Source organism: Camellia sinensis, chromosome 10 (genome assembly GCF_055761805.1).
Source record: "Camellia sinensis isolate YWXY chromosome 10, ASM5576180v1, whole genome shotgun sequence".
Classification (NCBI taxonomy): Eukaryota; Viridiplantae; Streptophyta; class Magnoliopsida; order Ericales; family Theaceae; genus Camellia; species Camellia sinensis.
The window spans coordinates 44,150,201-44,175,910 of NC_138970.1; the positions used below are offsets into that span (position 1 = coordinate 44,150,201).

A 25,710-nucleotide genomic window follows, 5' to 3' on the forward strand; every position below is an offset into this window, starting at 1 on the left:
AGATATTTTGGTGACCAATTTGCGTTCACTCTTGATGCGCCCAACTAGCGCAGATGCGCCCAACTAGCGCATTGAATCTTACAAGTAGCAAATTAATGTACTACTAGTAAAGCATTCTATCCACAGTCTGATGAGCAAGGTCAATGTCTAAACAACTCAGTTGACCATTTACCAAAGATAGCACTTATCATGCTGAATACGCCCACATAGCGTACTTTAAGCTCCCACAACAAAGAAAAAAAAATCAACGAATATAGGTCATCTGTTTCTCCCAAAGATAATCCGAGGATTCATTCAATAGCTACGGCTTTGGCTTTTACCGATAGGTAAGTCAATGGGTTTGCAATTTTGCATCTAGAATCGTTCTAGGATATTTCTTATGTAAGTCATCGAAGACAAAACAGGAATTCTCCCAAAACAATTCCTAAGGATCGTACATCCGAGCATATAAATTACATCACCCATGTCCATCATATCTAAAACAGAGGACTGCCCACCCTAGGTGGCGACAACCTTATAAATTCCTGGCTCATAATGACTAAGTAAGGAAAAAATTCTTTTGGACCATTGATCTTGCCTCAGTGATCTTCATCGATCATCGTTGGCCTATCATGGCTTGAGGAAATCTAAGAACCACTATTTGGATAATTGTTTTAGGCTGTAAAAGATTTATTGGAACTAGCAACCTTTTTGCGCTCCTAACTTTTCACCATAAAAGCAGAAGGTAAATCCCTATCGATCTACTTATCCAATTCTCCAACGAGAAAGTTGGGTCACAATGTCCACAAATCAATGTTCCAAACTTATGTCAATCATAGCCTAAGTCAAAATAACCTCACTTCCCAAGAGGAAGTCTTCTCATGGTCTACACTTTCCTCAATGGTGCGACTTTTTGGTATCTAGCGAGCCTTATGCCTCAACAATGACTATCCAAATTCCGTATAACTTTATAATTGTTTCGCATCATAATGGAAAGTCAACTAAATTATAGAAATGGTTAATCCTCAAAGACTTTGTCTTAAACTGCGCAACATTGATCCACTTTCTAAAAACAGGGGACTAAAGCCTTTGGCATTATCCTAGGCTCTTTATCATCTTGCAGAGCAATCATGAATGTTTCTTTCTCAATCACCTAGTGATGACGTGGAAAATTTTCACATTCGCTACCACGCAACTAAGAATGTAGAATGTAGAGTATTCTTTTCTAATGGAGTGATCCGCTAGTAGGCACATCGCTCCCACTATCCTTAGGATATTGGAAATTTCTTTCCATTCTCAACTAGGCTACACAAAAGTTCCAAAACTCTATTCACGTCACCTTTACTAAGAAAACTTTATGTGACTTAGTTACACTACCACAAAGCTGCTTACCTATATGCACATGACCCGGAGGGTTTACATGACCGCATACAATAATGCGCCACATGACCCTATGTGCTTACAAGACAGCATACAATCATGCGCTATAGAACCCTAGGTCTTAACTTTGCAACCTTATGAAAAGTAAAATAAAGATAAGTTACTTAACGGTTACAGATCGCCCATAGATGGCTCTCCGCTAACCCATTACTCAAATGGAGTGTAAAATCTGATATGGAGGGCACTTAGTTAGGGATATAGGCAACAAACTAGTGCAATTCCCAATTGGGAAACATTTTGCGCTATTATCCACCTAACATTAACAATATTTAATTCCTTATCTCTACTACACCATTGTGTTGTTGAGTACTAGGAATAATCAATTTTCTAAGCATCCATTTCTCTTCACAGAGCTTTCTAAAAAATAACTCAAATAAATACTCGCCACCTTGGTCAAAACTAAAAGCACAAAAGCTCTTATCTAACTGATCTCGACCTCATATGTACAATGTCAAAAATCATCTCAAAACTTTTGACTTATGGAAGATCAAATAGTCTTGACTCAGATGCGTATCGTAATCTATAATTGTGTCAAGATTGAGGCTTAGCTATCATACCCTTACACATAGCTAGTCACAAATATCATAGTGGACTAAATGCGCCAATACAAATGACCTTCTCCGGCTTTCCTATTTACTTGTGCGCAACCATTGCGAACAAAGTATACATTCACATGAGAGCATGATGTCACAAGCGAGTGGGCCCGAGAGGGCCTACTCAAACCATCCAGTCATTGTCTCATTAATGTGATTAAGTATAATAAGCCACCGGTTTATGACCAATGTCATAAACTAATTCCAATCATCTTAATGTGTGAGCTCTCGAAGACAAGTTTATAAGGTTTAGGCCCAACTAGGTAATGACTCATGACTAATTCATATTCACTAGATCATAAAAAGGATGTCATGGAGATATCAAGTGCGCCTAAGTCGCAAATTTAACTAGTAAGTGCTAATCCCCTGCACCTTCAAGTCAATTTTATTCTCCATACACTTTACTGCATCTAGTTGAAAGATGACGACACTCCTCTTGCCATCTCTGTTTCTCGCTTCATAGTTACTTGTAATTAATTCTACTATCCACAAGAAGGAGAGAATAAGCTATCAATCTATGACAGCTCATGAAGTAACTTAAGCGCGAATTAGGCTAAAGAGTCTAATTCAACACAATGCTCTTACAAACGATGCGTCAAATTCTTAGAGTCATAACAACCTTGTCGGCTTGACCTTTTTTGATTACTATGCTGCAACGTTTGCGCTTAGTGGTAAACGTTATTCAAAAAATATTGGCCTAGCTAAGGAATCATACAAAATAGCACCTCAACATGTCTCACACTTAACTGTGGAAACAGTAAGTGTCCAGACTTAGACAAGTTGGCAATGCTAATAGATTTTGCAGCCACTTGACGCTAATCTTTTCACTTAGTGTTAATAGATTTTGCTGCTACTAAGCGCTGATCTTTTAACTTTAAGTGATACTTCAATGCACACTATTATAGTGCGTGAAATTTTTGCTCCATCCACTCCCAATAGTTGGATAGAGAGGAAAACACTGCTCATATTGGCTACTCATCTTACACTTAATGACTAATTCATTTAGGCTCGCATTTCTTGAATGACGTGACTCTAGAATGTTATTTCATCCAATGATACAACATCATTACAAGCCAAATTACAAAGTCAATCCGCATAGCTCAACAGTCAAGATCATATACAGATCTATTGAGGGCTTACTAATTTCATAACTCCAAAATTTGCCAACCAAAACTACGTAGCGTGCCGCTAACCATAGCACACACATTAGTTTTTATTGTGCCAAACAAGGCAACAAAAAACATGGCGACTTTGAGTCATGTTTCCTTACTTTGGCTCAATTAAGGTCTGACCTAAAGTCTCCAAGACTTTTGCTCACCTAAAGAATAGGATTACATTGTTCACATTTGAACATCTCTACTAAGTCTAGGTCAACCAAATTAACTTCCATAAGCTAAATCAATTTAGAGAGAAATTCGCATTGGGATTAATTTGATTAGCATAATATAATTTTGTCACAAAAATCTAAATTAAATAGTGACAATATTACACAAGTCGCAAGATCGAAAATTCGCTATGCTCGTAATCATCTCTTGCGCCACAAGTGACAATTATCCAAAATTTAATTTAATTCATGCGCAAAATATTAGTTTTCGGGAGTAAATCTACAAAGATTTCTCTCAGCTGAACAACCTCCCACTGATTATGGCATGTCTAAAAAACATGATAAAATATTCTAATTCCATACAATAGCATCATAATGTAGACTCACAATCAATACATGCTATGCTACATTTAATAACAGAATTAAAATAAAAAACAATTAATCATGCTATTCTAATTACAACATATTAGAAATTCTAGGCAAAAAAATAATAATAATAATATGCTGTATTTAATATTCAGATTATGCCATAACAGAAAGTATATTACTTTTGAAATTTTTTGAATTTTTTTGGTATTTTCTGGAATTTTAAATAATTAACAAATACACATGAAATCATAAATAAATATTCCAGAATCTTGGAAAATGCAACAACCATACCAGTAAATACTTGACCATAACAATAGTCTACAATAAAAATTCAGCCCTAGAAACTGAATCATGCAACACTAGATGCCTTTTAAAGCAGAAATAATGAATTATTATTTCAGGAAAAATATTTTTTATTTTCATAAAATTTTGAAAATTTTCCAGAAGATAGAAAATTTAATTCTGAGTCTAACAGTACCAACCACGTTTAAAACAAAGCTATAACGAAGTACTTATGACCATTTAACGCAATTCTGGATTTTTAAAAAAACAAACAGACCCTTAACATCAGCAGCCAAGCTGGCGGAGAAAAAACAGCGCGGCTCAGTAGGCAGCTCAGCGAGCGGCTCAGCACGTGGCTCAACGCACGGCGCGCGTGCGTGGAGCAGACGGTGCACGCGCGGACGGTACACGTGCGGACAGCGCTGCTGAGGCGCGCGCGAAGGCGAGTCAGAAGCGCGTCTGGCGCGTGTCAGCGGGTGTGTAGACGCGCCCCGAACGTCCCGGACTCCGCACGCAAAAATGGCATGGGATTTCGTTATGTCCATTGGGCTTACTACAGTTCAGACTCAAATGTCACGGTTCTGAATCTGATCTCACAATGTGCGATGTGAGACCGATAAATCACCAAAGAGTCCAAATCTGGCAAATCGTTTTGGAAAACTAATTTTTATAAAAAAGTGTCAAACATGGATTGCTTTGCCGGATACAGAGTCGCCACCTAAATATCTTATTTTGGGGGAATTTAGGAAACCTTGACTCGTGCCTAAGGCCACGTATTCATCATCACCAAAGTTGTCTCGACTCGGGAACATAGGTACGATTGGGGAAGGTCATGTAATGAGCACCCCCGCTCGCCCAATCAAAGATCGGCCTGTACTAAGCATGTTATCTTGTTTTTGAAAACACATGTGTTCTTATTCCGATTCATTAGCTAATCTTAGTATGTGATGCGCACAACATACAAGTATAGTCTAGATCGCCTAATTTGGAACAAAACATTGCATGTTCATTTTATTGAAAACCGTTTGAAGTTTGCTACTCGTAAGTAGGCTAAAATGAGGATTTTGTTGAATTGTTCCAATTCAAGTAATCCAACCTTCACCCACATGCATTCAGGCAGTTATAACAAATAAGCAATTAGCTTCATGGCAAGCATGCTTTTATGGCAACATTAACACATATGTAGTATGCTAAAGCATAAACACTTACAGTGTACTCCGAGCCAAAACAAAGAACTAGTTAGAAATCATGCATGATCCTAGTTCATGTTAATGCAACACATGCAAAAATGCATTTAAAATAGGCTCGGCTATTCTAGAATGTCATGTGAAATGCAACTTGATAACACGTATTCAAATAGGTATTGAAATACAACGCAGTTAGTATGATGCGCCGAGCCCTGTGTATGCAATACAAATGAATGGATGCACGCATGCGAAGCATAAGGTATGCTAAACAAAATATGCCCTAAAACTAACCATCGTAAGCGGTTAAGTAAAAGGGAGAAAGAAAAAGGGGTTGGAAGACATGCATCACACACACGCATGCTTATTACAACAGTGTGCCCTCTCAAGGGAGGGACCGAATAAGAAGCTAACTAGCTAATCTAAGTTAATTAAACTAATTATTACAACACAATTAATTAACTAATCCTAGTTAACTAATTATTACAAAACAAATTGAATAGCTAACGCATTAACTAATTAAAGTACAAACCAAAGCGTAAACTAGCTATCTAAGCATGGCAGCTAAGGAAAGCAGTAAAAGCAGGAGGTTCTTAGAGGGAGAAGACTGGATGCATGCAAGCTCGGTCGCCTCGTTCGGAAATCCAATGCGATGCCCCGATTTGTCTCTGTTTTCATTTGTTCTCAGAAACTTGCACCAAGCTCCAGAAAGTTCAAACTTCACCTTGGGAGTCCTGTGGGAGGGTCTCTCCAGACACCTGCCGACCACTTTTGGTTATTGAAAAACTAGAAAAGTGGTCGGCCAGCTAGTTTTTCTAGCTGGCCGGCCAGTTGTTGCTGCTGAATTCCAGTTTGATACAACAAAGAGCAAGAAAAGGCATGGCAATGTATTTGCAAGATATGTGTGCACAACCACCCTCGCTATCATGTCATTAACTCAAGGGAGTGTAGTTCTCGACCCTCGGGCCACCAATCGCGCATTTCAATGCATGATGGCCGAGAGGTGAAGTTGCACAATTCAATATGAAATGAATGCACAAGTAAACACATAAAGCCTAAAACTCTATCATGTATGATCAAGAGCGTTGGCGACCAGGAATCGAGGCACGTTTCATCACTTTAAGTATGAAATGTCTCTCTTTTCCCGTGTTTGGACTAACACCTATTCCAAACACAATGCAACACATAATATGGCATGCACAATGCAATGTAACATGGAGTATGCAAAAATGTAATGCAATGAAACAAGCATGCAAACAACATGCAAGGGACAAGCATGCAAGGCAACATGATCAAACTACCAATGTTAAGGGCATGCATACTCAATGCAAGGCAACATAAGCATGCACAATGCAAACAACATGGTATACACAATGCAAAGTGACATGATCAACTTAACAAAGCTAATGACATGCAAACAATGCCAATGCATGCATACACAATGCAATGCAATAAGGGCAACTTATCAATGTTAGGGACATGCATACTCAATGCAAGGCAAAATAAGCATACAAATGACATGATACAATGCGAATGGACATGGCATACACAAATTCAATGAACCAATATGGCATATTCAATGCAATGACTATCATGGCATAATCAATGCAATATGATCATGGCATACACAATGCAAATCAAGAGCATGGCATGCACAATGCAAACAACAACATAACATGCACGGTGCGATGTGACATGGCATACACAATGCTCAATGGGCTTAAACCGAATGTGGGCAGACCTCAGCCATGCCAAAACAGAGGCCATAATGTTAAAATGAAGGCACCAAAAACACATACAAGCATGCATGCCAATTGGCTCACCAATTAAGGCACTAAGTTGCAACTCTTAAGAACACTTAAAGAGTGAAAAAGCATGGAAGTGTAAGAACACTAAGTGCACTGAAATGAGGTAAGAAATGATGCTAAATCATTTAAACAACACAAGTATGGCATGCTAGGGTCCTTAAAGCATGAAACTAGTAAAGATGACTACAAAGGAGGCATGCAATACATGGCACAAATGTATGAACTAAGAATGGACAGAGCTCAAGTAGGTCAAATTAAGGACCTAAAGATGCTGGGACGAGGACTCAAAGGCCTAGGCATGCAAGCATACGAGCTAAGGCATAAACTAGGCAACAATGCATAACACTCAAAGGCACTTAAAGCATGATTGAGGTAGGAACATGGCAATGCTAAATGCTCTGAAATGTCATGTTAGATGATGCCAAATCATATACACAACACAAATGAAGCATGCAATGGTGCTCAAAGCTTGAGGCAAGCAAGAACATTTGTACTACAAGTATACAAAACATGAAGCATGTGACCAAGGCAACCCAAAATAGTTCTACAACATGTCAAAATGAGTCTGAAACATGTATGGAAGGATGCCAAAAGAAGCTAGCATGGAGAGTATGAGGCATGGTGCATACAAGGCAAATAAGGTGGATTACACTACACCTATTAAGACCAAGCATGGGATGACTCGACCAATAAAAATCAGAGTTATATCATGGCAAAATAACCCCAAATAAACACTGAAATGATGGCTCGCAAGCTATGACATGAAGGCATGCGCAATGATTCAAGTTAAGGCATAAAGGGGCAAACCCTCCAACGCATTGAATAGGTGACAAATGTGAATGCATAGCCATGAAACATGGACTGAAATCACATAATAAATGATGCCAAATCATTAAAACAGTCCAAGTAAAGCATGCTAGAGGATTCAATACACAAGGCTAACAAACTAGATTGAACCAAGGCTATACAAAGCAAGTCATGCATGGCCAAAACAACTAAAATCAGAGCTAAAGCATGTTAAAACATGGACAAAAACTTCATGAAGTTAAGCCAAAAGCATGCTAGAATGACATGTTACAACATGATGCATGTTAGGCTATTTCATGGAATTGCATTACAAGTGCATGGAGCACGCAAGGGCCAACCAAACCAAACCAAAATAGAGTCATGACATGGCAAAACATCGCCAAAAACATGCTGAAATGGAAAGAAAACAAGCTGGAATGACATGCTACTTCATGAAGCATACAAAGCTAGTTTGTGTGATTTACACTACAAGTGTATTAACCATGCATGAAGTGACCAAAGCAAGTAAAAATAGTGGTATGCCTCAGCAAAATAACCACAAATAAATGCTAAGAACAAGCCAACACAAGCTTAACAAAGGTGCTCAAACATGAAGAATATGAAACTAGTAAACACAATACAAGGTCATGCAAAGGTCATGCAAAGGGTTCAACAAGAGCCTAAAGGGATGGCTCAAAACAAGGCCTAACAAGGCCTAAGAGGGGGTAAATCACCCCAAACGAAAAAGAGACCTTAAACAACTATTTTAAACATGCAAAAACAGAACTTTTTCTAGTTAAGAGTTAAGCTTAAAAACATATGCAAGAAGGGCTAAAAGCTTAAGCAAGAATGGGGGATTTAAGGGCTAAAGACTCACCCTTGAAGACCTCCTTTACAACTGCAACTCCAGCAAGTTTTTCAAGCTCAAACCAACCCAAGAACACCAAAAACAACTTCAAGAAGCCTCAGCAACACAAGCAAGGTGTTTGAGTGCGTGTTTGTGTACAAAAGTGAGACAAATCTACACTTTAAGGCACAAAACAAGAGAGAAATGAAGATGTATAGATATAGATTATATGTATGGCTCAAGGAAGTTTTTCTGAACCTAGAAGAGGGAGGAGGAGCCTCCCTCTTATAGAAACTAAAAGGCAAAGCTTCTTGGAGAAGCTAAGCCCCAAACAAATCCCTCCATACACGTGTATAGAGGATAGCCCAAATGCCCTCCAGCTGCAGCTGGAGGAAAATATCTCCAAAAAGGTGCCAAAAGTGGTCGGCCGGCCACTTCAAGTGGTCTTCCAAGACACAAACTGGTCGGCCATGGTGGGAGAGAGTCCAGGGCATGAAAGAAAGCTAGTGGTGTGGTGGTCGACCAGAAAATGTGGCCCAAAGACCAAGCAAGCCAGTTATCCGACTAGAAAACTGGCTGGCAGAAGGAAAAGTGGTCTCCAAGGAGAAAAAGTGGTCTCCCACCCTTGTACCACCTTCCAAATAAGGAAAAAAAGGTTTATACAAAAACCAAACCAAAACGGGTGCAAGACGAGAGATCAGGAGGCAAAGCGCGCGACCGAAAGCCCCGAAAATTAGCTGACGAGCACCAAAAGTGGCATGCAACCACAAAAGTGGTCTCCCGGACCACAGTGTTCCTCTAAGCAGAGACAACAAGGTGTGGTTCAAAAACCACACCAAACAGAGAACGTTAAGCAATCCCGAGACAAGGCGCGCGACCAAAGGCTCCAAAAATCGGAAACTAATCTCCAAAAGAGAAAAGTGGCCTACGACCACAAAAAGTGGTCTACGACCACAAAGAGATGGTCTACAAGACCTCTCCCTCCCTCCAGGAAGAGAAAACAAGATTCGGTTCACAAACCGAGCCGAAACACAAAAGAGTTCAGAGGCCCGGAGGCAAGGCTCTCAGCCAAAACTTCGGAGACTCGAAACGAGCGCAACATGCACCAGCACCGAGCACTCAATCGATGACGTCTGAGTCTTATGGTCGGTCAAAAATGGTGTCTCTACAGTTGCCCCTCTTTGACAGAACTCAAAAGTCATAAGTGACAGGAGTGAATGTCAAAGCCTAGAGATGACCCATTTTTGACAAGGTTGAAGACTTAGACAAACAGGCAAGATAATAAAGAGATGCGCCCGCAGGCAGGGGCAAGATGCAAAAGACAATACAAGAAGCCGAACATAACTTATGATCATGCAAAGAAAGCTGTAACAAAGCAAATATGCAAAATAAATGCAATAGTTTAAGTGAGCGAAAACGAACCAAACTACATTACATGCAGAAAGGATGTAAAAGAATTATACAATTCTCACTACGTTTTACGCGGAGAAGATACAATACCGTCTGGTTCGTTTGGTCACGCCAACTTCAAATGAACCGTACATACAATATCGTGCCTGCAAAAGAAAGAAACTCAACAAGTACAATATCGTTAGAAACATGCATAGCAATGCAAGTGAAAAATGCGTAACAACGCAAGCAAGTGGTGTGCATAACAATGCAATGCACTAACAAGTGCAGGTAAGGTGCGCAAGATAGCGCAAACAATGCAATGCACTAACAAGTGCAGGTGAGATGCGCAAGATAGCGTGAACAATGCAATGCACTAACAAGTGCAGGTAAGGTGCGCAAGATAGCGCGAACAATGCTAGTTTAATGCAACAGAGACAAGCATTTTCAATGCAAGAAGAAAGCATGTAATGAAATGCACAAGATAGTGTGATGCGCAAGAAAGCACGAGCGTAAACTACACAAAATAGTGTGATGTACTAAACAGCGCGATGAAATGCATGCTCAATGCAGGTTAGGTGCACAAAATAGTGCGATGTGCAAAATAGCGCGATAAATGCAAGTAAGGTGCACAAAATAGTGCGATACGCAAAATAGCATGATAAAATGCATGCACAATGCAAGTAAAGTGCACAAAATAGTGCAATGCGCAAAATAGCGCGATAAAATGCATGCTCAATGCAAGTAAGGTGCACAAAATAGTGCGATACGCAAAATAGCGCGATAAAATGCATGCACAATCAAATAAAGTGCACAAAATAGTGCGATGCGCAAAATAGCGCGATAAAATGCATGCTCAATGCAAGTAAGGTGCACAAAATAGTGCGATGCGTAAAATAGCGCGATAAAATGCATGCACAATGCAAGTAAAGTGCACAAAATAGCGCAATGTGTAAAATAGCGCAATAAAATGCATGCTCAATGCAAGTAAGGTGCAAAAAATAGTGTGACGCGCAAAATAGCGCGATAAAATGCATGCACAATGCAAGTAAAGTGCACAAAACAATGCGAGTGATAAATTGTATAGTAGATACAAAGGGGGACATATTCCAACCATGCTGGAATCAAGAGAGAGGGAAAAACAAATCCCAAAACAACCAATCAGGAGTGTGCTCAACGCAGCCTGAGACAAAGTCCAAACGCACTGAAATCGTGTGAGGAAGGGGACACTCAAACCACGCTGAAATCGTGAGAGGAGGACCGAAAACAAACTGCCCAGGCGCGCGCACAACGCAACCTGAGAAAACCCCGGAGGGCAACGATCCTAAACGCTGCTTAGCGAAAAGGATAAACGATACAAAATAACACAAGATGCAAATAATTGCAACAAGTGCGATGATACGATACATGTTACAACATGCTATAAGCAATGTAGAGCATGATGTTTAGGAATGCAATAAACAAACAAAGCGGTGCTTTAAAAAGCACCTTAAGGGGTAAATGGCGGTGAACTGCTCTACTCTAACGGGGATCCCCCCTTGTGTTCCTCGAATACTTACCGTCAACTCACAGTACAAAGGTTCTGAAATGATGACAAGGAGAAACATCTTCTGGGGAAGCCATGGATGCCATTTTCCTTCCTGATCACATTCACAACTTTCCCTATTCTTCAACGGGGTGACATACTATGTTGGTTCAGTGTCCAGAATTGAGATGCATACCTGCTACCTCAACCTATGGGGCTTCCATATAGATTTCAAGCCGGGGATACACCCTTGGGTATTTAAACCAGACTTTAGTCTCGAAAATTCCAAACCTTTGTGTTCTAGGCAACAACCATTTGAACTCTAGTTTCCACCAACACAATTGATCTCCTAGGAACTCATTGCAAACACAGCCAAGATGCCTCTGGCAGGAATTAGTACTCTGGGAGAGCACTTCTGATTGCCATTCTGGCATGGAAACAGTCAACACAGTATTCTGTTTACTTTGAACAAACAGCTCGTACAACATACCGCTCATTTTGAACACACGGCTCAAAACACTGTACTCTAGTTTATTTGGCACACAGCTTATTCTGAACACACAGCTCAAAACACAATATTCTTATTACTTCGAACTCACACCTCATATAGGACACTGCTCATTCCGAGCACACAACTTCATAACACAGTATCCGGTTTGTTTGGCACACGGCTTATACAACGCACTGCTCACTCTGCACACACAGCTCATAACACAATACTCGATTTATTTTGCACACGGCTTATTCTGAATACAGTTCCTTCTGAACACACATCTCAAAACACTGTACTTGATTTATTCGACACACAGCTCATTCTAAATACAGTTCCTTCTAAACGCACAGCTCAAAACACTGTACTTGATTTATTCGAACTGGATGTAGTGACGGAACTTGCAGAAGTTGAGACATACTCCGATGCTCCAAGCTTCCCCTCTTTTCTTTTGCTTCGCAATCTGGAACCCATATAGCTTCAGATAGGTCCTAGTTTCACTATTCTCACATGACCTGGGTTGAACCCTGCGGTTTTTAAGAAAGAATAAACCTAGTTTTGCACTGATGTAGAGAATGACACAGCACTCCTGAGCACAAAACGATTCATTTTGAAACTAAGAAAATAGTTTTTAACCGGGTATTGAGCTTACGACTGAACACAGCGCACTACGACTCAACAACAGAAAACAAAAGGTAAACAACCGAAATACATCGAAAAACACTCGAAATGACTTAAAGCAAGAATCGAGACAAAGAAAAGACAGGACACTCAGACGTATTCCAATGGCAAGAGACCTCCCAGTTCGCAAGGAGCCAGTTTCTTCAGGTATTGTTTCCCACCCTTTTCTTATTTGTGATTCTCGCATCATTCTGACACTCAATCTCTTGTTTTCTGAAAAAGCCCTTTTCTTACTTTTTCTCTCATCGCACATCTTTCTATTCTTCAATCTCTCATTTTTTTATCCCTTCCCTGGGTGGTTGATGGATAAACAGGAGGTTGTGGGCTCGTGCCCCTAGCATTCTGGTAGATTCTCATTCTTCTGTGCACAACTAGTGAATTTTCTCTCACAGAGGAGTTATGCCGCAACTGGGTGTGTAGCAAATCCACAGCTAACATCGGTTGACGATGCTCTGCTGGGGAGTTTGGACGTGATCAGATGTGTCCAGATGAGGGAGTGAAATATTTTAATCCATTCCAATTCGTGCTTCGCACTTGGCTTGATACCTCGTTGCTTGGAGAATGTTGAGAGCTTTCAGCCCTTTTCTGTTAGCTTGAGTAGTATCCTTTTCTGGCAGGTAGAGTGCCCTTCTAGCAAGTATGTTGACAATGGGGGAAAAGACAGAACACCTGATTCAACTGTGCCCTTAGTTCATCATTTTGACCCTTTTTTTTTGTTTCAATTTTCTACTAAAACAGTTTTGACGAACATGAGAGTTAAATTAACATACTTGTTCAACTTTTTGATTTGAAATCATGCAAGTCAGGTTATGAGCACTGAAAATTTTCCTTTTTTGGGTCCAAGAAATGGTCCAGTTTTGGAAAATGGAATAATTTTCTAGAAAATTAGTCAACTTCATTAAAAATTCTCAAAAACTGTTTTTGCAAACGGCCACTGCTCAACGAGCACGGAACTTACTCTTGAGATGCACAACCTCAAATCCGAAGGAAAATTGCCCCATGTCTAAATGGCACTGTATGGCAATGGAAAATTACCCTTTATTTGAATAGCACCGCAGCACACTGAACGGCAACGGAAAGTTGCCCCTTGTTTGAATAGTACCGCAGCACACTATAACCAGTTCTCATAGTGAAAATCACAACCGAACTCTTGGATACAGAAATGACAAAGATGACCCGTTCAATCTCATAGACAGGACAGGTGAATTGGAAGTATTTACGGCTGGACTTCAGAATGAAGTTGCCTACGTATCCCAAACATGGAAATCAAGCCTTACGTAGTTCGGATTAAGGTACACTCGGGTATTAACCTCTTCTTTTGCACTCTAACTTTTGCCAAGGCTTCCCTTTCGGGTTTTCAACCTTGCGAGCTTTGTTTTTCTTTTCTTTTCAATTCTTTTCATTTCTTTTTTTCATCTTTTCTATTTTTATTTCTTTTTATTCACTTTTTGCATTTTTCTTTTCTTTTCTTTTCTTTTCTTTTCATTTGCTCTAACTTTTGCCTGAGTCGCCATTCTGGGTTTTCGGCCCAATGAGCCTCTCAAGGGTAAAAGTGTAGCTTTGTCCATGTCAAATGGTTTTGAGATCTGGAAGCCATCTGAATCCAGGAGAGTGGCTGTTGTTTGTTGATGATGTAGGAGTCCATCCAATGGGGGGCTGAATTTGCCCCTAGTGTTGTGGATAGGAACTCAGTTGTCCTTCGGCGATAAACTTTCTTCTTTCCTCCCTTCTGGGATTTGGCGTTCTTGCCGATCTTCATTAGTTTGAGAAATGTCCCAATTTTTCGCTCTTCGAGCACATCTGAAATTCTTTTGCCCTTTGTTCGAGGGGTGCTTCTGATCTAGCTTTGCAAGCTTCTTTGATGACACCTGATCCTTTTTATCTGACTTTCTTGCCCCTAGTCCAAGGGTTACTTCTGATCCGGCCACACAGGCCTCACATTGTGGTTGACCGTTGAACATTCTGAAACCAAGTTCAAGGTTCGAAAGCAAGGGGTCGATTCTCGAGGCTGAGAGCGATCCTAAGCTGCACAATCTCAAGAGCGATTCCACACCGATTTTCGCAGGACCACGCAAAACAATTTTTTTTTTTTTTTGAAATCTTTTAAGAAAGCGACTAATCGCTCGCGTGGAAGACAATGCGGAACCAATCTGGATCAAGTCGGGATCCTTCTCAGTACTCATATTAACAAACATGATTTCATTCATTAAGGGCTTAGCATGCCTTTCTTTCTCTCAGTTGATCAAATTTTGCAAATCCCGAGGAATTCCTCCCTCTTCATTTTCATCATAGTGTTCAAAAAGTTTTGAAAAACTTAGGTTAATGCAATAATTTCAAGGCACAGAAGAGCAGGTGGAATGCACTGCCGTTTCATTCTAAACTTACTGATACAACAGGCTCAAAGCAGAAATAAGCACAAAAAACATGAAAACCACTGCTGTTTCATTCAGATCTTCTGACGTAACTGGCTCCACGGCAGAAACAGACTCAAAAGAAAGTGAAAAGACAAATGCAAAACAAAATAGTGATATCCAGGGTAACGCCCCCGGAATCACTTGACTCATATACAACAGGACTGACTCGATTTAACAAGACAGACGCAAACAAAAAAGACTGACTCAAAACAAAGAGACAGACTATATACAACACAACAAGGCTGACTGAACACCCAAGTCAGAAAGCACAAAAACTAGCATTCACAAATGCTCAAAACAGTGCGTTCCATATGCCACATCTGGAGTAAACTGAGCACCGCCCGCAGGTGGTTCATTCCCCTATCACATACTCGCACTATCCTCCAAGTTCACTGACCCCGTGACGATAGACTTTGCTGAGCTTGGTGGGACGATGACCTCTTTATCAATCAAATCTTGTATTTCATGACGAAGACGAAAACACATGTCAGTGCCATGGCCAGCTTGTTGATGAAAGGCATAGTACTTGGCCGGATCAGGGGAGAGAGGGAGATTATTTGGTAATGGCCGCGGCTTCAAGGGCTTCAGATGCCCCTATCTGATCAGGACATTCAAAGCCGCTGACAGAGACATGTTGAGTGGGGTGAACACCCTATGGCCCCGAGGTAGGTACTTCGAGGTTCGTGGAGTTTTGCTGGATGCACCAACAAAGGGATTGGTAGGCGCTGACTGGGTTTGTTGATCTCTTCCAAGTACAGGATTAGAGCTGAGAGGAACATTTCTGGTACGACATCCCTTCTCCTAGCTTGCCCCTTGATTCAAACTGCTCTTATTCTGAGTGGCAAAAGTGCCATCCATAATCTTTGCGACAATTGCAATCACTTGCTGTTTGTCCAATCCTTCAACTTTCAAAGCCTCAACAGCCCACAGAAGGTATTTATGGGGATCAATGCCTACCCCTACCTTGTTCTTTCCACTCGCCTCCACTTTACCAAGGGATTGGCCTTCTTCAAATGCAGCTCATCCTGAGTTTGGGGAGCCTTTTGACATGAAATTCCCGGTATGCGGTGTGGTCGATGACGGAGCCAATATCCCAAAGGCTAGATCTGCCATAGTTCCCTGAAGATCTTCAATCATTCTCATCAGCTCAGAAGTAGTGGGTTCAAGGGTTTGAGATGATTGCGGTTCGAGTGCATTCATCATGCATAAGTCCATGCTGACTGGAATGAACACCTCCGGCTTGGGTAGATGGGCCGGGGTGATGTATATGCTGGGGTCGAAGGTAAGTGGTAGTGTATGGATAAGATTGAGGTAGGCAGGAGATATTTGGTCATTGAGACCTTGAGGTGGAGCTATCGTCCAGTTGTCAATGAGATTTTGGACCTTATGATGAAGGCGGTAACAACAATCGGTGTCATGACCGCGCTGTTGATGATACACGCAGTATTTGGAGGGGTTATGTCTGGCAGGGAGTGGGTCAGGCAGAGGTTGAGGATCGAGGGATTTGAGATACCCTCTTTCCATTAGGACTTTTAGTGCGCTAGTTAGGCTCATATAGAGGGGAGTGAAATTTCTACCCTGAGCTCAGGTTAAGCTAGCTGTTTGTAGGCTTGGTTTGGCAAAAGGGTCGACTGTGGCGACTGTGTTACTTTCAGTGGGTTTGGGAGTAGTGCTACTACCAGCATTGGTACTCCCAGCAATCACCCTCCTTCCTTATTGGTTCACTTGTTCTGGGAATGATCCCACTGTTGAACGCATTCTTGATCTGAACCCCCAGTTCATGCAAACTTTTGAAAGTGAATAGTGGAGCAACTATCAACTTTTGCAACATATCATACTCGAGGTTTCGCACCACTATCCGCACTTGATCCCTCTCAGAAGGGCGATTTGTCATCTGTGCTGCCTTTGCTCTCCACCTTGCGACAAACTCCACAAATGGCTCTGTAGGATTCTAGCGGGTTGCTTCAAGCTCTTGGGTGGTCATTTCAACTTGGGTATTGTAAGAAAACTGATCAACAAAGGCCTCAGCCAATTCTTCCCCGTTCTGCTTCACCATATTCTCCAACTTGGTATACCAAGTGGCTGCTACACCCGACAGGGTTCTTTTATACTGAGAAAGTTTTTGTGGCTTAGTCAGACCCATCGGCTTTAGGACATCCAAGAAAAGCTGGATATGTGTTGTAAGATCTCCAGACCTGTCGAAATGGTCAATATATGGCATTTTGAATCTGTCTGGGAGCCGTACGGCAACCTCGGTGTACGCATCCTCAATATCGAGAATAGAGTTAAGGCCCTGTGCCTTTTTGAATTACTTCTCAAGGTTCGCAATTTTCACTGCAGTCGGATTGAACTCATTCACATCAAAGGGATAAAGCCTCTCAATAGGCTGCACCAGGGGTGTGGAAACTCGAGCTTGAGCCAACCTTTCTTGGGAATCCGGACCATGCAAGTCTTCAGCTGGCAGAAGTGGGTCAAAGTTCGGCTGGGGTCCCGAGACCGGATGTGTAGCAGGTGCCCCAGATGGGCATTACATTTCGGCATCGGTCTCACCTTGCATAGCGATTCCCTGGTTTAACATTGCTACCGTGGCCACAACTTCTTCCGAACTCTGTGCCATCACGGTCTGCTGAGTTTGAGCAAAGGTGATGTGACTGGTGACTGACGGATCAGATGAACCAGTGAGCCCTGACTGGCCTTTCTTTACCTTGCCTTAGCAGGGGAACACTGGTTGCCCTTGAACTGAAGCTCTGACCTGACAAAGTCTATCAGCACAAGTCCAATGCACCCGGGGGATATTGGAGCCTTCTGAAGCTATGGTTCCAAGACTACCTAGCAAAAGAGAAAATAGGCAGCATCTCAACCCATTTTTACCAGAATAGATTTGAGCATAGCTGAATGACTGTACTCTTTACTGAATTCTGCCCCAAATTTTGCCTATAAACTGATACCCTCAGATAAAATTGATTCTTCCAATACTGATGCCCTCAGGCCTGATACTTAGATTTGCAAACTGATACATGCATTCCCTGTAGAGGCACACTCTAAAAGCACATAGCAAGCAAATAAGAGCCAAAACACCCCTATGTTGGGGTAGGGTTTCCCTGTCCTATTTTGTCAGGAGCTAGGGTTTCACTACGCACACAGCGGTTTCAAACAACCTAAAATTGGCTAAGCAACATGTCCTAGTTTAGAATGGTCACTACGGATTCCGAATATGCACTAGGTCGAATGGTCAAAAGGGGTGCTCCGGTAAAAACCGAGGTTTGTGTTCCCGTCGTGGCAGAGCCCGCAACCGGTCAGCCTTATGGCATGCTTCTCAAAGCGAGCCTCCGACTAACCGTTCAGGAATAGCATACGACAAACACGGTGTCCCAGGCACACCAATGCAAATGCAATGCAAAGAGACACATAAGTGTAAGCAAAACAAAATATCATGAGTTCGAGTCAAGTTCTCTAAACTCTCCAGCAGAGTCGCCAGAAACTGTATACGCGCCCCGAACGTCCTGGGCTCCGCGCGCGAAAATGGCGCGGGATTCCGTTTTGTCCATTGGGCTTACTACAGTTCGGACTCAAATGTCATGGTTTTGAATCTGATCTCACAATGTGCGATGTGAGATCGATAAATCACCAAAGAGTCGAAATCCGGCAAATCGTTTTGGAAAACTGATTTTTATAAAGAAGTACCAAACATGGACTGTTTTGCTAGATACAGAGTCGCTACCTAAATATTTTATTTTGGGGGAATTTAGGAAACCCTGGCTCGTGCCTAAGGCCACGTATCCATCATCACCAAAGTTGCCTCGGCTCGGGAACTTAGGTACGATTGGGGAAGGTCATGTAATGAGCACCCCCGCTCGCCCGATCAAAGATCGGCCTGTATTAAGCATGATATCTTGTTTTTGAAAATGCACGTGTTCTTATTCCGGTTAATTAGCTAATCTTACTAGGTGATGCGCACAACATACAAGTATAGACTAGATCGCCTAATTTGGAACAAAACATTGCATATTCATTTTGTTGAAAATGGTTTGAAGTTTGCTACTCGTAAGTAGGCTAAAATGAGAATTTTGATGAATTGTTCCAATTCAAGTAATCCAACTTTCACCCACAGGCATTCAGACAGTTATAACAAATAAGCAATTAGCTTCATAGCAAGCATGCTTTTATGGCAACATTAACACATATGTAGTATGCTAAAGCGTAAACACTCACAGTGTACTCCGAGCCAAAACAAAGAACTAGTTAGAAATCATGCATGATCCTAGTTCATGTTAATGCAACACATGCAAAAATGCATTTAAAATAGGCTCGGCTATTCTAGAATGTCATGTGAAATGCAACTTGATAACATGTATTCAAACAGGTATTAAAATACAATGCAGTTAGTATGATGCGCCGAGCTCGGTGTATGCAATACAAATGAATGGATGCACGCATGCGAAGCATAAGGTATGCTAAACAAAATATGCCCTAAAACTAACCATCGTAAGCGGTTAAGTAAAAGGGAGAAAGAAATGGGGGTTGGAAGACATGCATCACACACACGCATGCTTATTACAACAGTGTGCCCTCTCGAGGGAGGGACCGAATAAGAAGCTAACTAGCTAATCTAAGCTAATTAAACTAATTATTACAACACAATTAATTAACTAATCGTAGTTAACTGCTAACGCATTAACTAATTAAAGTACAAACCAAAGCATAAACTAGCTATCTAAGCATGGCAGCTAAGGAAAGCAGTAAAAGCAGGAGGTTCTTAGAGGGAGAAGACTGGATGCATGCAAGCCCGGTCGCCTCGTTCGGAAATCCAATGCGATGCCCCGATTTGCCTCTGTTTTCATTTGTTCTCAGAAACTTGCACCATGCTCCAGAAAGTTCAAACTTCACCTTGGGAGTCCTGTGGGAGGGTGGCCGATCACTTTTGGTCTCTGCAGACACCTGCCGACCACTTTTGGTTATTGAAAAACTAGAAAAGTGGTCGGCCAGCTAGTTTTTCTGGCTGGCCGGCCAGTTGTTGCTGCTGAATTCCAGTTTGCTACAACAGAGAGCAAGAAAAGGCATGACAATGTATTTGCAAGATATGTGTGCAAAACCACCCTCGCTATCATGTCATTAACTCAAGGGAGTGTAGTTCTCGTCCCTCGGGCCACCAATTGCGCATTTCAATGCATGATGGCCGAGAGGTGAAGTTGCACAATTCAATGTGAAATGAATGCACAAATAAACACATAAAGCCTAAAACTCTATCATGTATGATCAAGAGCGTCGGCGACCAGGAATCGAGGCACGCTTCATCACTTTAAGTATGAAATGTCTCTCTTTTCCCATGTTTGGACTAACACCTATTCCAAACACAATGCAACACATAACATGGCATGCACAATGCAATGTAACATGGAGTATGCAAAAATGTAATGCAATGAAACAAGCATGCAAACAACATGCAAAGGACAAGCATACAAACAACATGCAAGGCAACATGATCAAACTACCAATGCTAAGGGCATGCATACTCAATGCAAGGCAACATAAGCATGCACAATGCAAACAACATGGCATACACAATGCAAAGTGACATGATCAACTTAACAAAGCTAATGACATGCAAACAATGCCAATGCATGCATACATAATGCAATGCAACAAGGGCAACTTATCAATGTTAGGGACATGCATACTCAATGCAAGGCAAAATAAGCATGCAAACAACATGATATAATGCAACTAGCACACACAATGCGAATGGACATGGCATACACAAATGTAATGAGCCAATGTGGCATACTCAATGCAATGACTATCATGGCATACTCAAATGTAATATGATCATGGCATAAACAATGCAAATCAAGAGCGTGGCATGCGCAATGCAAACAACAACATAACATGCATGGTGCGATGTGACATGGCATACACAAAGCTCAATGGGCTTAAACCGAATGTGGGAAGACCTCAGCCATGCCAAAACAAAGGCCATAATGTTAAAATGAAGGCACCAAAAACACATACAAGCATGCATGCCAATTGGCTCACCAATTAAGGCACTAAGGTGCAACTCTCAAGAACACTTAAAAAGTGAAAAAGCATGGAAGTGTAGGAACACTAAGTGCACTGAAATGAGGTAAGAAATGATGCTAAATCATTTAAACAACACAATTATAGCATGCTAGGGTCCTTAAAGCATGAAGCTAGTAAAGAGGACTACAAAGGAGGCCTGCAATACATGGCACAAATGCATGAACTAAGCATGGATAGAGCTCAAGTAGGTCAAAATAAGGACCCAAACATGCTGAGACGAGGACTCAAAGGCCTAGGCATGCAAGCATACGAGCTAAGGCATAAACTAGGCAACAATGCATAACACTCAAAGGCACTTAAAGCATGATTGAGGCAGGAACATGGAAATGCTAAATGCTCTGAAATGTCATGTTAGATGATGCCAAATCATGTACACAACACAAATGAAGCATGCAATGGTGCTCAAAGCTTGAGGCAAGCAAGAGCATTTGTACTACAAGTATACAAAACATGAAGCATGTGACCAAGGCAACCCAAAACAGTTCTACAACATGTCAAAATGAGTCTAAAACATGTATGGAAGGATGCCAAAAGAAGCTAGCATGGTGAGCATGGTGCATACAAGGCAAATAAGGTGGATTACACTACACCTATTAAGACCAAGCATGGGATGACTCGACCAATAAAAATCAGAGTTATATCATGGTAAAATAACCCAAATAAACACTGCAATGATGGCTCGCAAGCTATGACATGAAGGCATACGCAATGATTCATGGAGGATAGCTCAAATGCCCTCCTGCTCAGCTGTGCCAGCTGGAGGAAAATATCTCCAAAAAGGTACCAAAAAGCAGCTGAGCACTTGAAGTGGTTGACCTGCTACTTAAAGTGGTCGGCCGACGACTTCAAGTGGTCTTCCAAGACACAAACTGGTCGACCATGGTGGGAGAGAGTCCAGGGCATGAAAGAAAGCTAGTGGTGTGGTGGCTGACCAGAAAATGTGGCCCAAAGACGAAGCAAGCCAGTTATCCGACCAGAAAACTGGCTGGCAAAAGGAAAAGTGGTCTCCAAGGAGAAAAAGTGGTCTCCCACCCTTGTACCACCTTCCAAACAAGGAAAACAAGGTTTGTACCAAAAACAAACCAAAACGGGTGCAAGACGAGAGATTGGGAGGCAAAGCACGCGGCCGAAAGCCTTGAAAATTAGCTGACGAGCACCAAAAGTGGTATGCAACCACAAAAGTGGTGTCCCGGACCACAGTGTTCCTCCGGGCCACAGTGTTCCTCTAAGTAGAGGCAACAAGGTGTGGTTCAAAAACCACGCGCAAACAGAGAATGTTAAGCGGCCCCGAAACAAGGCGCGCGGCCAAAGGCTCCAAGAACCGGAAACTAGTCTCCAAACGGGAAAAGTGGCCTACAAGCACAAAAAGTGGTCTACGACCACAAAGAAATGGTCTACCAGACCTCTCCCTCCATCCGGGAAGAGAAAACAAGATTCGGTTCACAAACTAAATCGAAGCACAAAGGAGTTCAGAGGCCCGGAGGCAAGGCTCTCAGCCAAAACTCCGAAGACTCGAAACAAGCACAACATGCACCATCACCGAGTGCTCAATCGATGACATCTGAGTCTTAAGGTCGGTCAAAAATAGGGTGTCTACAGTATGGAAGCGTGTAGAAGCCGCTCACGGCGTCAAGTGGCGCGTGAGGCCCACGCGCTGCCTTCCAGGGTGTTTTTTGGTCCAATTTTGGTGCTGTTGAACTCTATTTTCCAAAATAAATACATCTATGGCAATAAAAATGACATTTAATGAACATAAAAATGAGGTATTTTATGTTCTTAATCTAATGATAGTGGACATCTTCCTCCTTTATTAATATTCATGCATATATCATGTATATATATTTATATAAAAATATACACATATTTTAATGCAAAAAAATAAGCACGAAGATACCAAATCTGGCTCTGATACCAATGTAAATTAAAGTATTATAACGCAGCGGATAAAATATCAGAATCATACCTTTTAGTGAAGAATCTCGTGGGTAAATCACGTGTTTCTAAAATGCGAACAACAAACCCAGCAGTGGAGTGATACTACAATATGAGTATCACCCACATAAGTCACAGTGCAGAGGCTGGATTGTTCTCATATGAGAGAGAGTTAGAGAGAGAGTCTGGGAAAAAAGGTTATGGGTAAAAACCACATAATGTATCTAATATCGATATTTTTCTCATCATATCAGATGTATGTAATCAAATATATAACAACCAATATCTATCTATCCATCTATCCATATCTATTGATATGATAGATATAGATATCCTGAGTGGTTATCCAAATAAGTTTTGAATTCAAATTCAAAACTTACATGGATAAGGTTCAAAAGGTTCAGGTTCAAAAGGTTCAAAGTGTCATGCCACATGGACGACCAATTTCTAACAAGTATGTATAAAGTTCCGAATAAACTTTTAAAACTCAAGGAAGATGCCTATACACCTAGTATTGCGTCCATCAGACCTTTTCATTATAACAACAAAGCCACACAAGCTTTTGAATTTCAAAAACGGCGATACACGCTACATCTTTTTATGAGAATATCTCAACCTAAAAAATCTAGATCTGCCCTCAAGGAGTGTGCCACTGCCATACTAGAATTGGAAAAAGAAGCTCGAAGATGCTATTCAGAAACAATAGGCTTGGACAAGTACGAGTTAGCTGAAATATTGCTAGCTGATGGTTGCTTCTTACTCGAACTGTTTTTGAGATATTCAGATATTGAGAACCACGATGAGAACAACGGTGATGACCCCCATTATCAATAATGCTCGGACTATTGCAACTCTTCAACGTGATTTGGGATTACTTGAGAACCAGATTTCATTTTTTGATCTAGAGACTCTATTTAATATTTTAAAAGACCATATGCCACAACCATTGCAATACTCATTTACTGAGCATAATGTGGCCACTTTAGTATTACTCTTTTTCTAATCGGCTTTGGGTTTGAGAGACGAAGCAATTCGAATTAAATCCTTGAAACTCTCTGGTAGGCATTTACTTGATATCTTGCATAAGTTTTACCAACCCAAATGTGAAACGTTGGACATTTTTGAGCTCCGCATATCTGACAAAATCCCTCAATCTCGAGACTTGAAAAGAAGTGGATTAAAAGATTGTGCCACAAGACTTTTGAAGGCAGGAATTCATTTTGTAGCCAACACAGATGATGCAAACGAAAAGTTATTAGACATAAAATTTGATGCTACTGATGGAGTTATTACAATGAGACCATTTCACATACAAGAAGCTATAACAAAAACAATCTTCCAAAATTTGATTGCTTTTGAGCAATGCCACAGAATTGACAGCACCTCACAGCACATTGCATCATATGTCTTTCTCATGAGAAGTCTCCTCCATCCCTCTCATGATGTTGGAATTCTTCATAAAGAAGGGATCATAAAAAATGATTTTAGTGGTGGTGAAGATGTTGCAAGTTTTTTCGAATCTATATGCAATGGAGTTGTTTTATACGACTCCTATTTTTCCAAGTTGTGTGAGGATGTTAATAGCTACTACTACAACCGCATGTCTCAGTGGCACTGGCGTAGAATTTGTTTCATTTTAGATGACAGCTGGCGCAAAATTTCTTTAATTTTATATTACAAGTGGCAGAATTTGTTTAGTGTTTATTTGAAAAATCCATGGGCTACACTGAAAGTCGTTGTTGCAGTCCTGCTTCTCATCTTCACCGCCTTACAGACCTATTACGCTATACGTTCTTACTATAAGTAAGTCAGCTACTTTATTCATTATATTTAACAAGTGCAAGTGATTCACAATAATAAGATGGCAATAAAATGTGATTTATAAATAAAAAAACATATGATCATCTTCGTATTATTGTTTTTTTGATTGTCAATAGATTTGGCAAACTGCAATTTAATTTCTTTAAATATGCTTTCAATTGTTCTAAGAAATAAAGTGGTTTGTAATCCTTTTCACTTTGTATTTTTATTTTATTTTTATTTTTTAAGATTTGTACTTTAAGCTACTTGGTGTATATAAGATGTGCTGAAAGTCATCAATAATTTGATACGAATCTTGAATATTTATAGCAATCCCGGTTTTCCTCCATTGTATATTGTGTTCCGAACTTAGGTTCCGTAGCTGTTGGTTGTTGTCTATATCTTGTTTCCATCATTTAATTCCTTGTATTTGAGTTTTGGGATGTATTGGGCAGGTTTGTAACAGGTTGGGTGTGTTTTGAAACAAATGGTTGTTGTCCAGATTTTGGTTTCTTTGCTCGACCGAGCACTCTTGCGCTCGAGCGTGCTTCTGTGTTGCAGGCCTGAAGCTTCGCATTTGTAATAACCCTCACACTGTCCTAACCATACTCATATGCATTCATATGATTGTGTCTTGTTAAGCTTGCATTTCTAGTCTTGTCCTTGTTCGTTGAGTGTTATAGCATGCTTTGTACCTTGCTCGGTGTGGGTTTAGCCGAGGTCACCTTGAGCCTAGGTCGGTTTTGAACCTCTTACATCTAAGACCATTTTGGAATTTACTTTGGTCGA

At 41.0% G+C, this 25,710-nt stretch overlaps 1 protein-coding gene across 1 annotated transcript; it reads left to right on the forward strand.

The window, feature by feature from the left end:
- The first annotated feature begins 23,721 nt into the window (after window positions 1-23,721).
- Window positions 23,722-24,928, forward strand: LOC145800331 (uncharacterized). Its single transcript, XM_082889990.1, has 2 exons — window positions 23,722-23,932; window positions 24,144-24,928. The coding sequence occupies exons 1-2, from the start codon at window positions 23,722-23,724 to the stop codon at window positions 24,926-24,928; spliced, it is 996 nt and encodes a 331-aa protein (XP_082746116.1).
- The last annotated feature ends 782 nt before the right edge of the window (window positions 24,929-25,710 follow it).

Excerpts from the sequence above, each read along its gene's own strand:
- LOC145800331 (XM_082889990.1), top strand. The coding sequence starts at position 23,722 with ATGAGAATATCTCAACCTAAAAAATCTAGATCTGCCCTCAAGGAGTGT. Across the intron at positions 23,933-24,143 it reads GAACCACGATGAGAACAACG|ACGAAGCAATTCGAATTAAA; the intron begins GTGATGACCCCC and ends TGGGTTTGAGAG.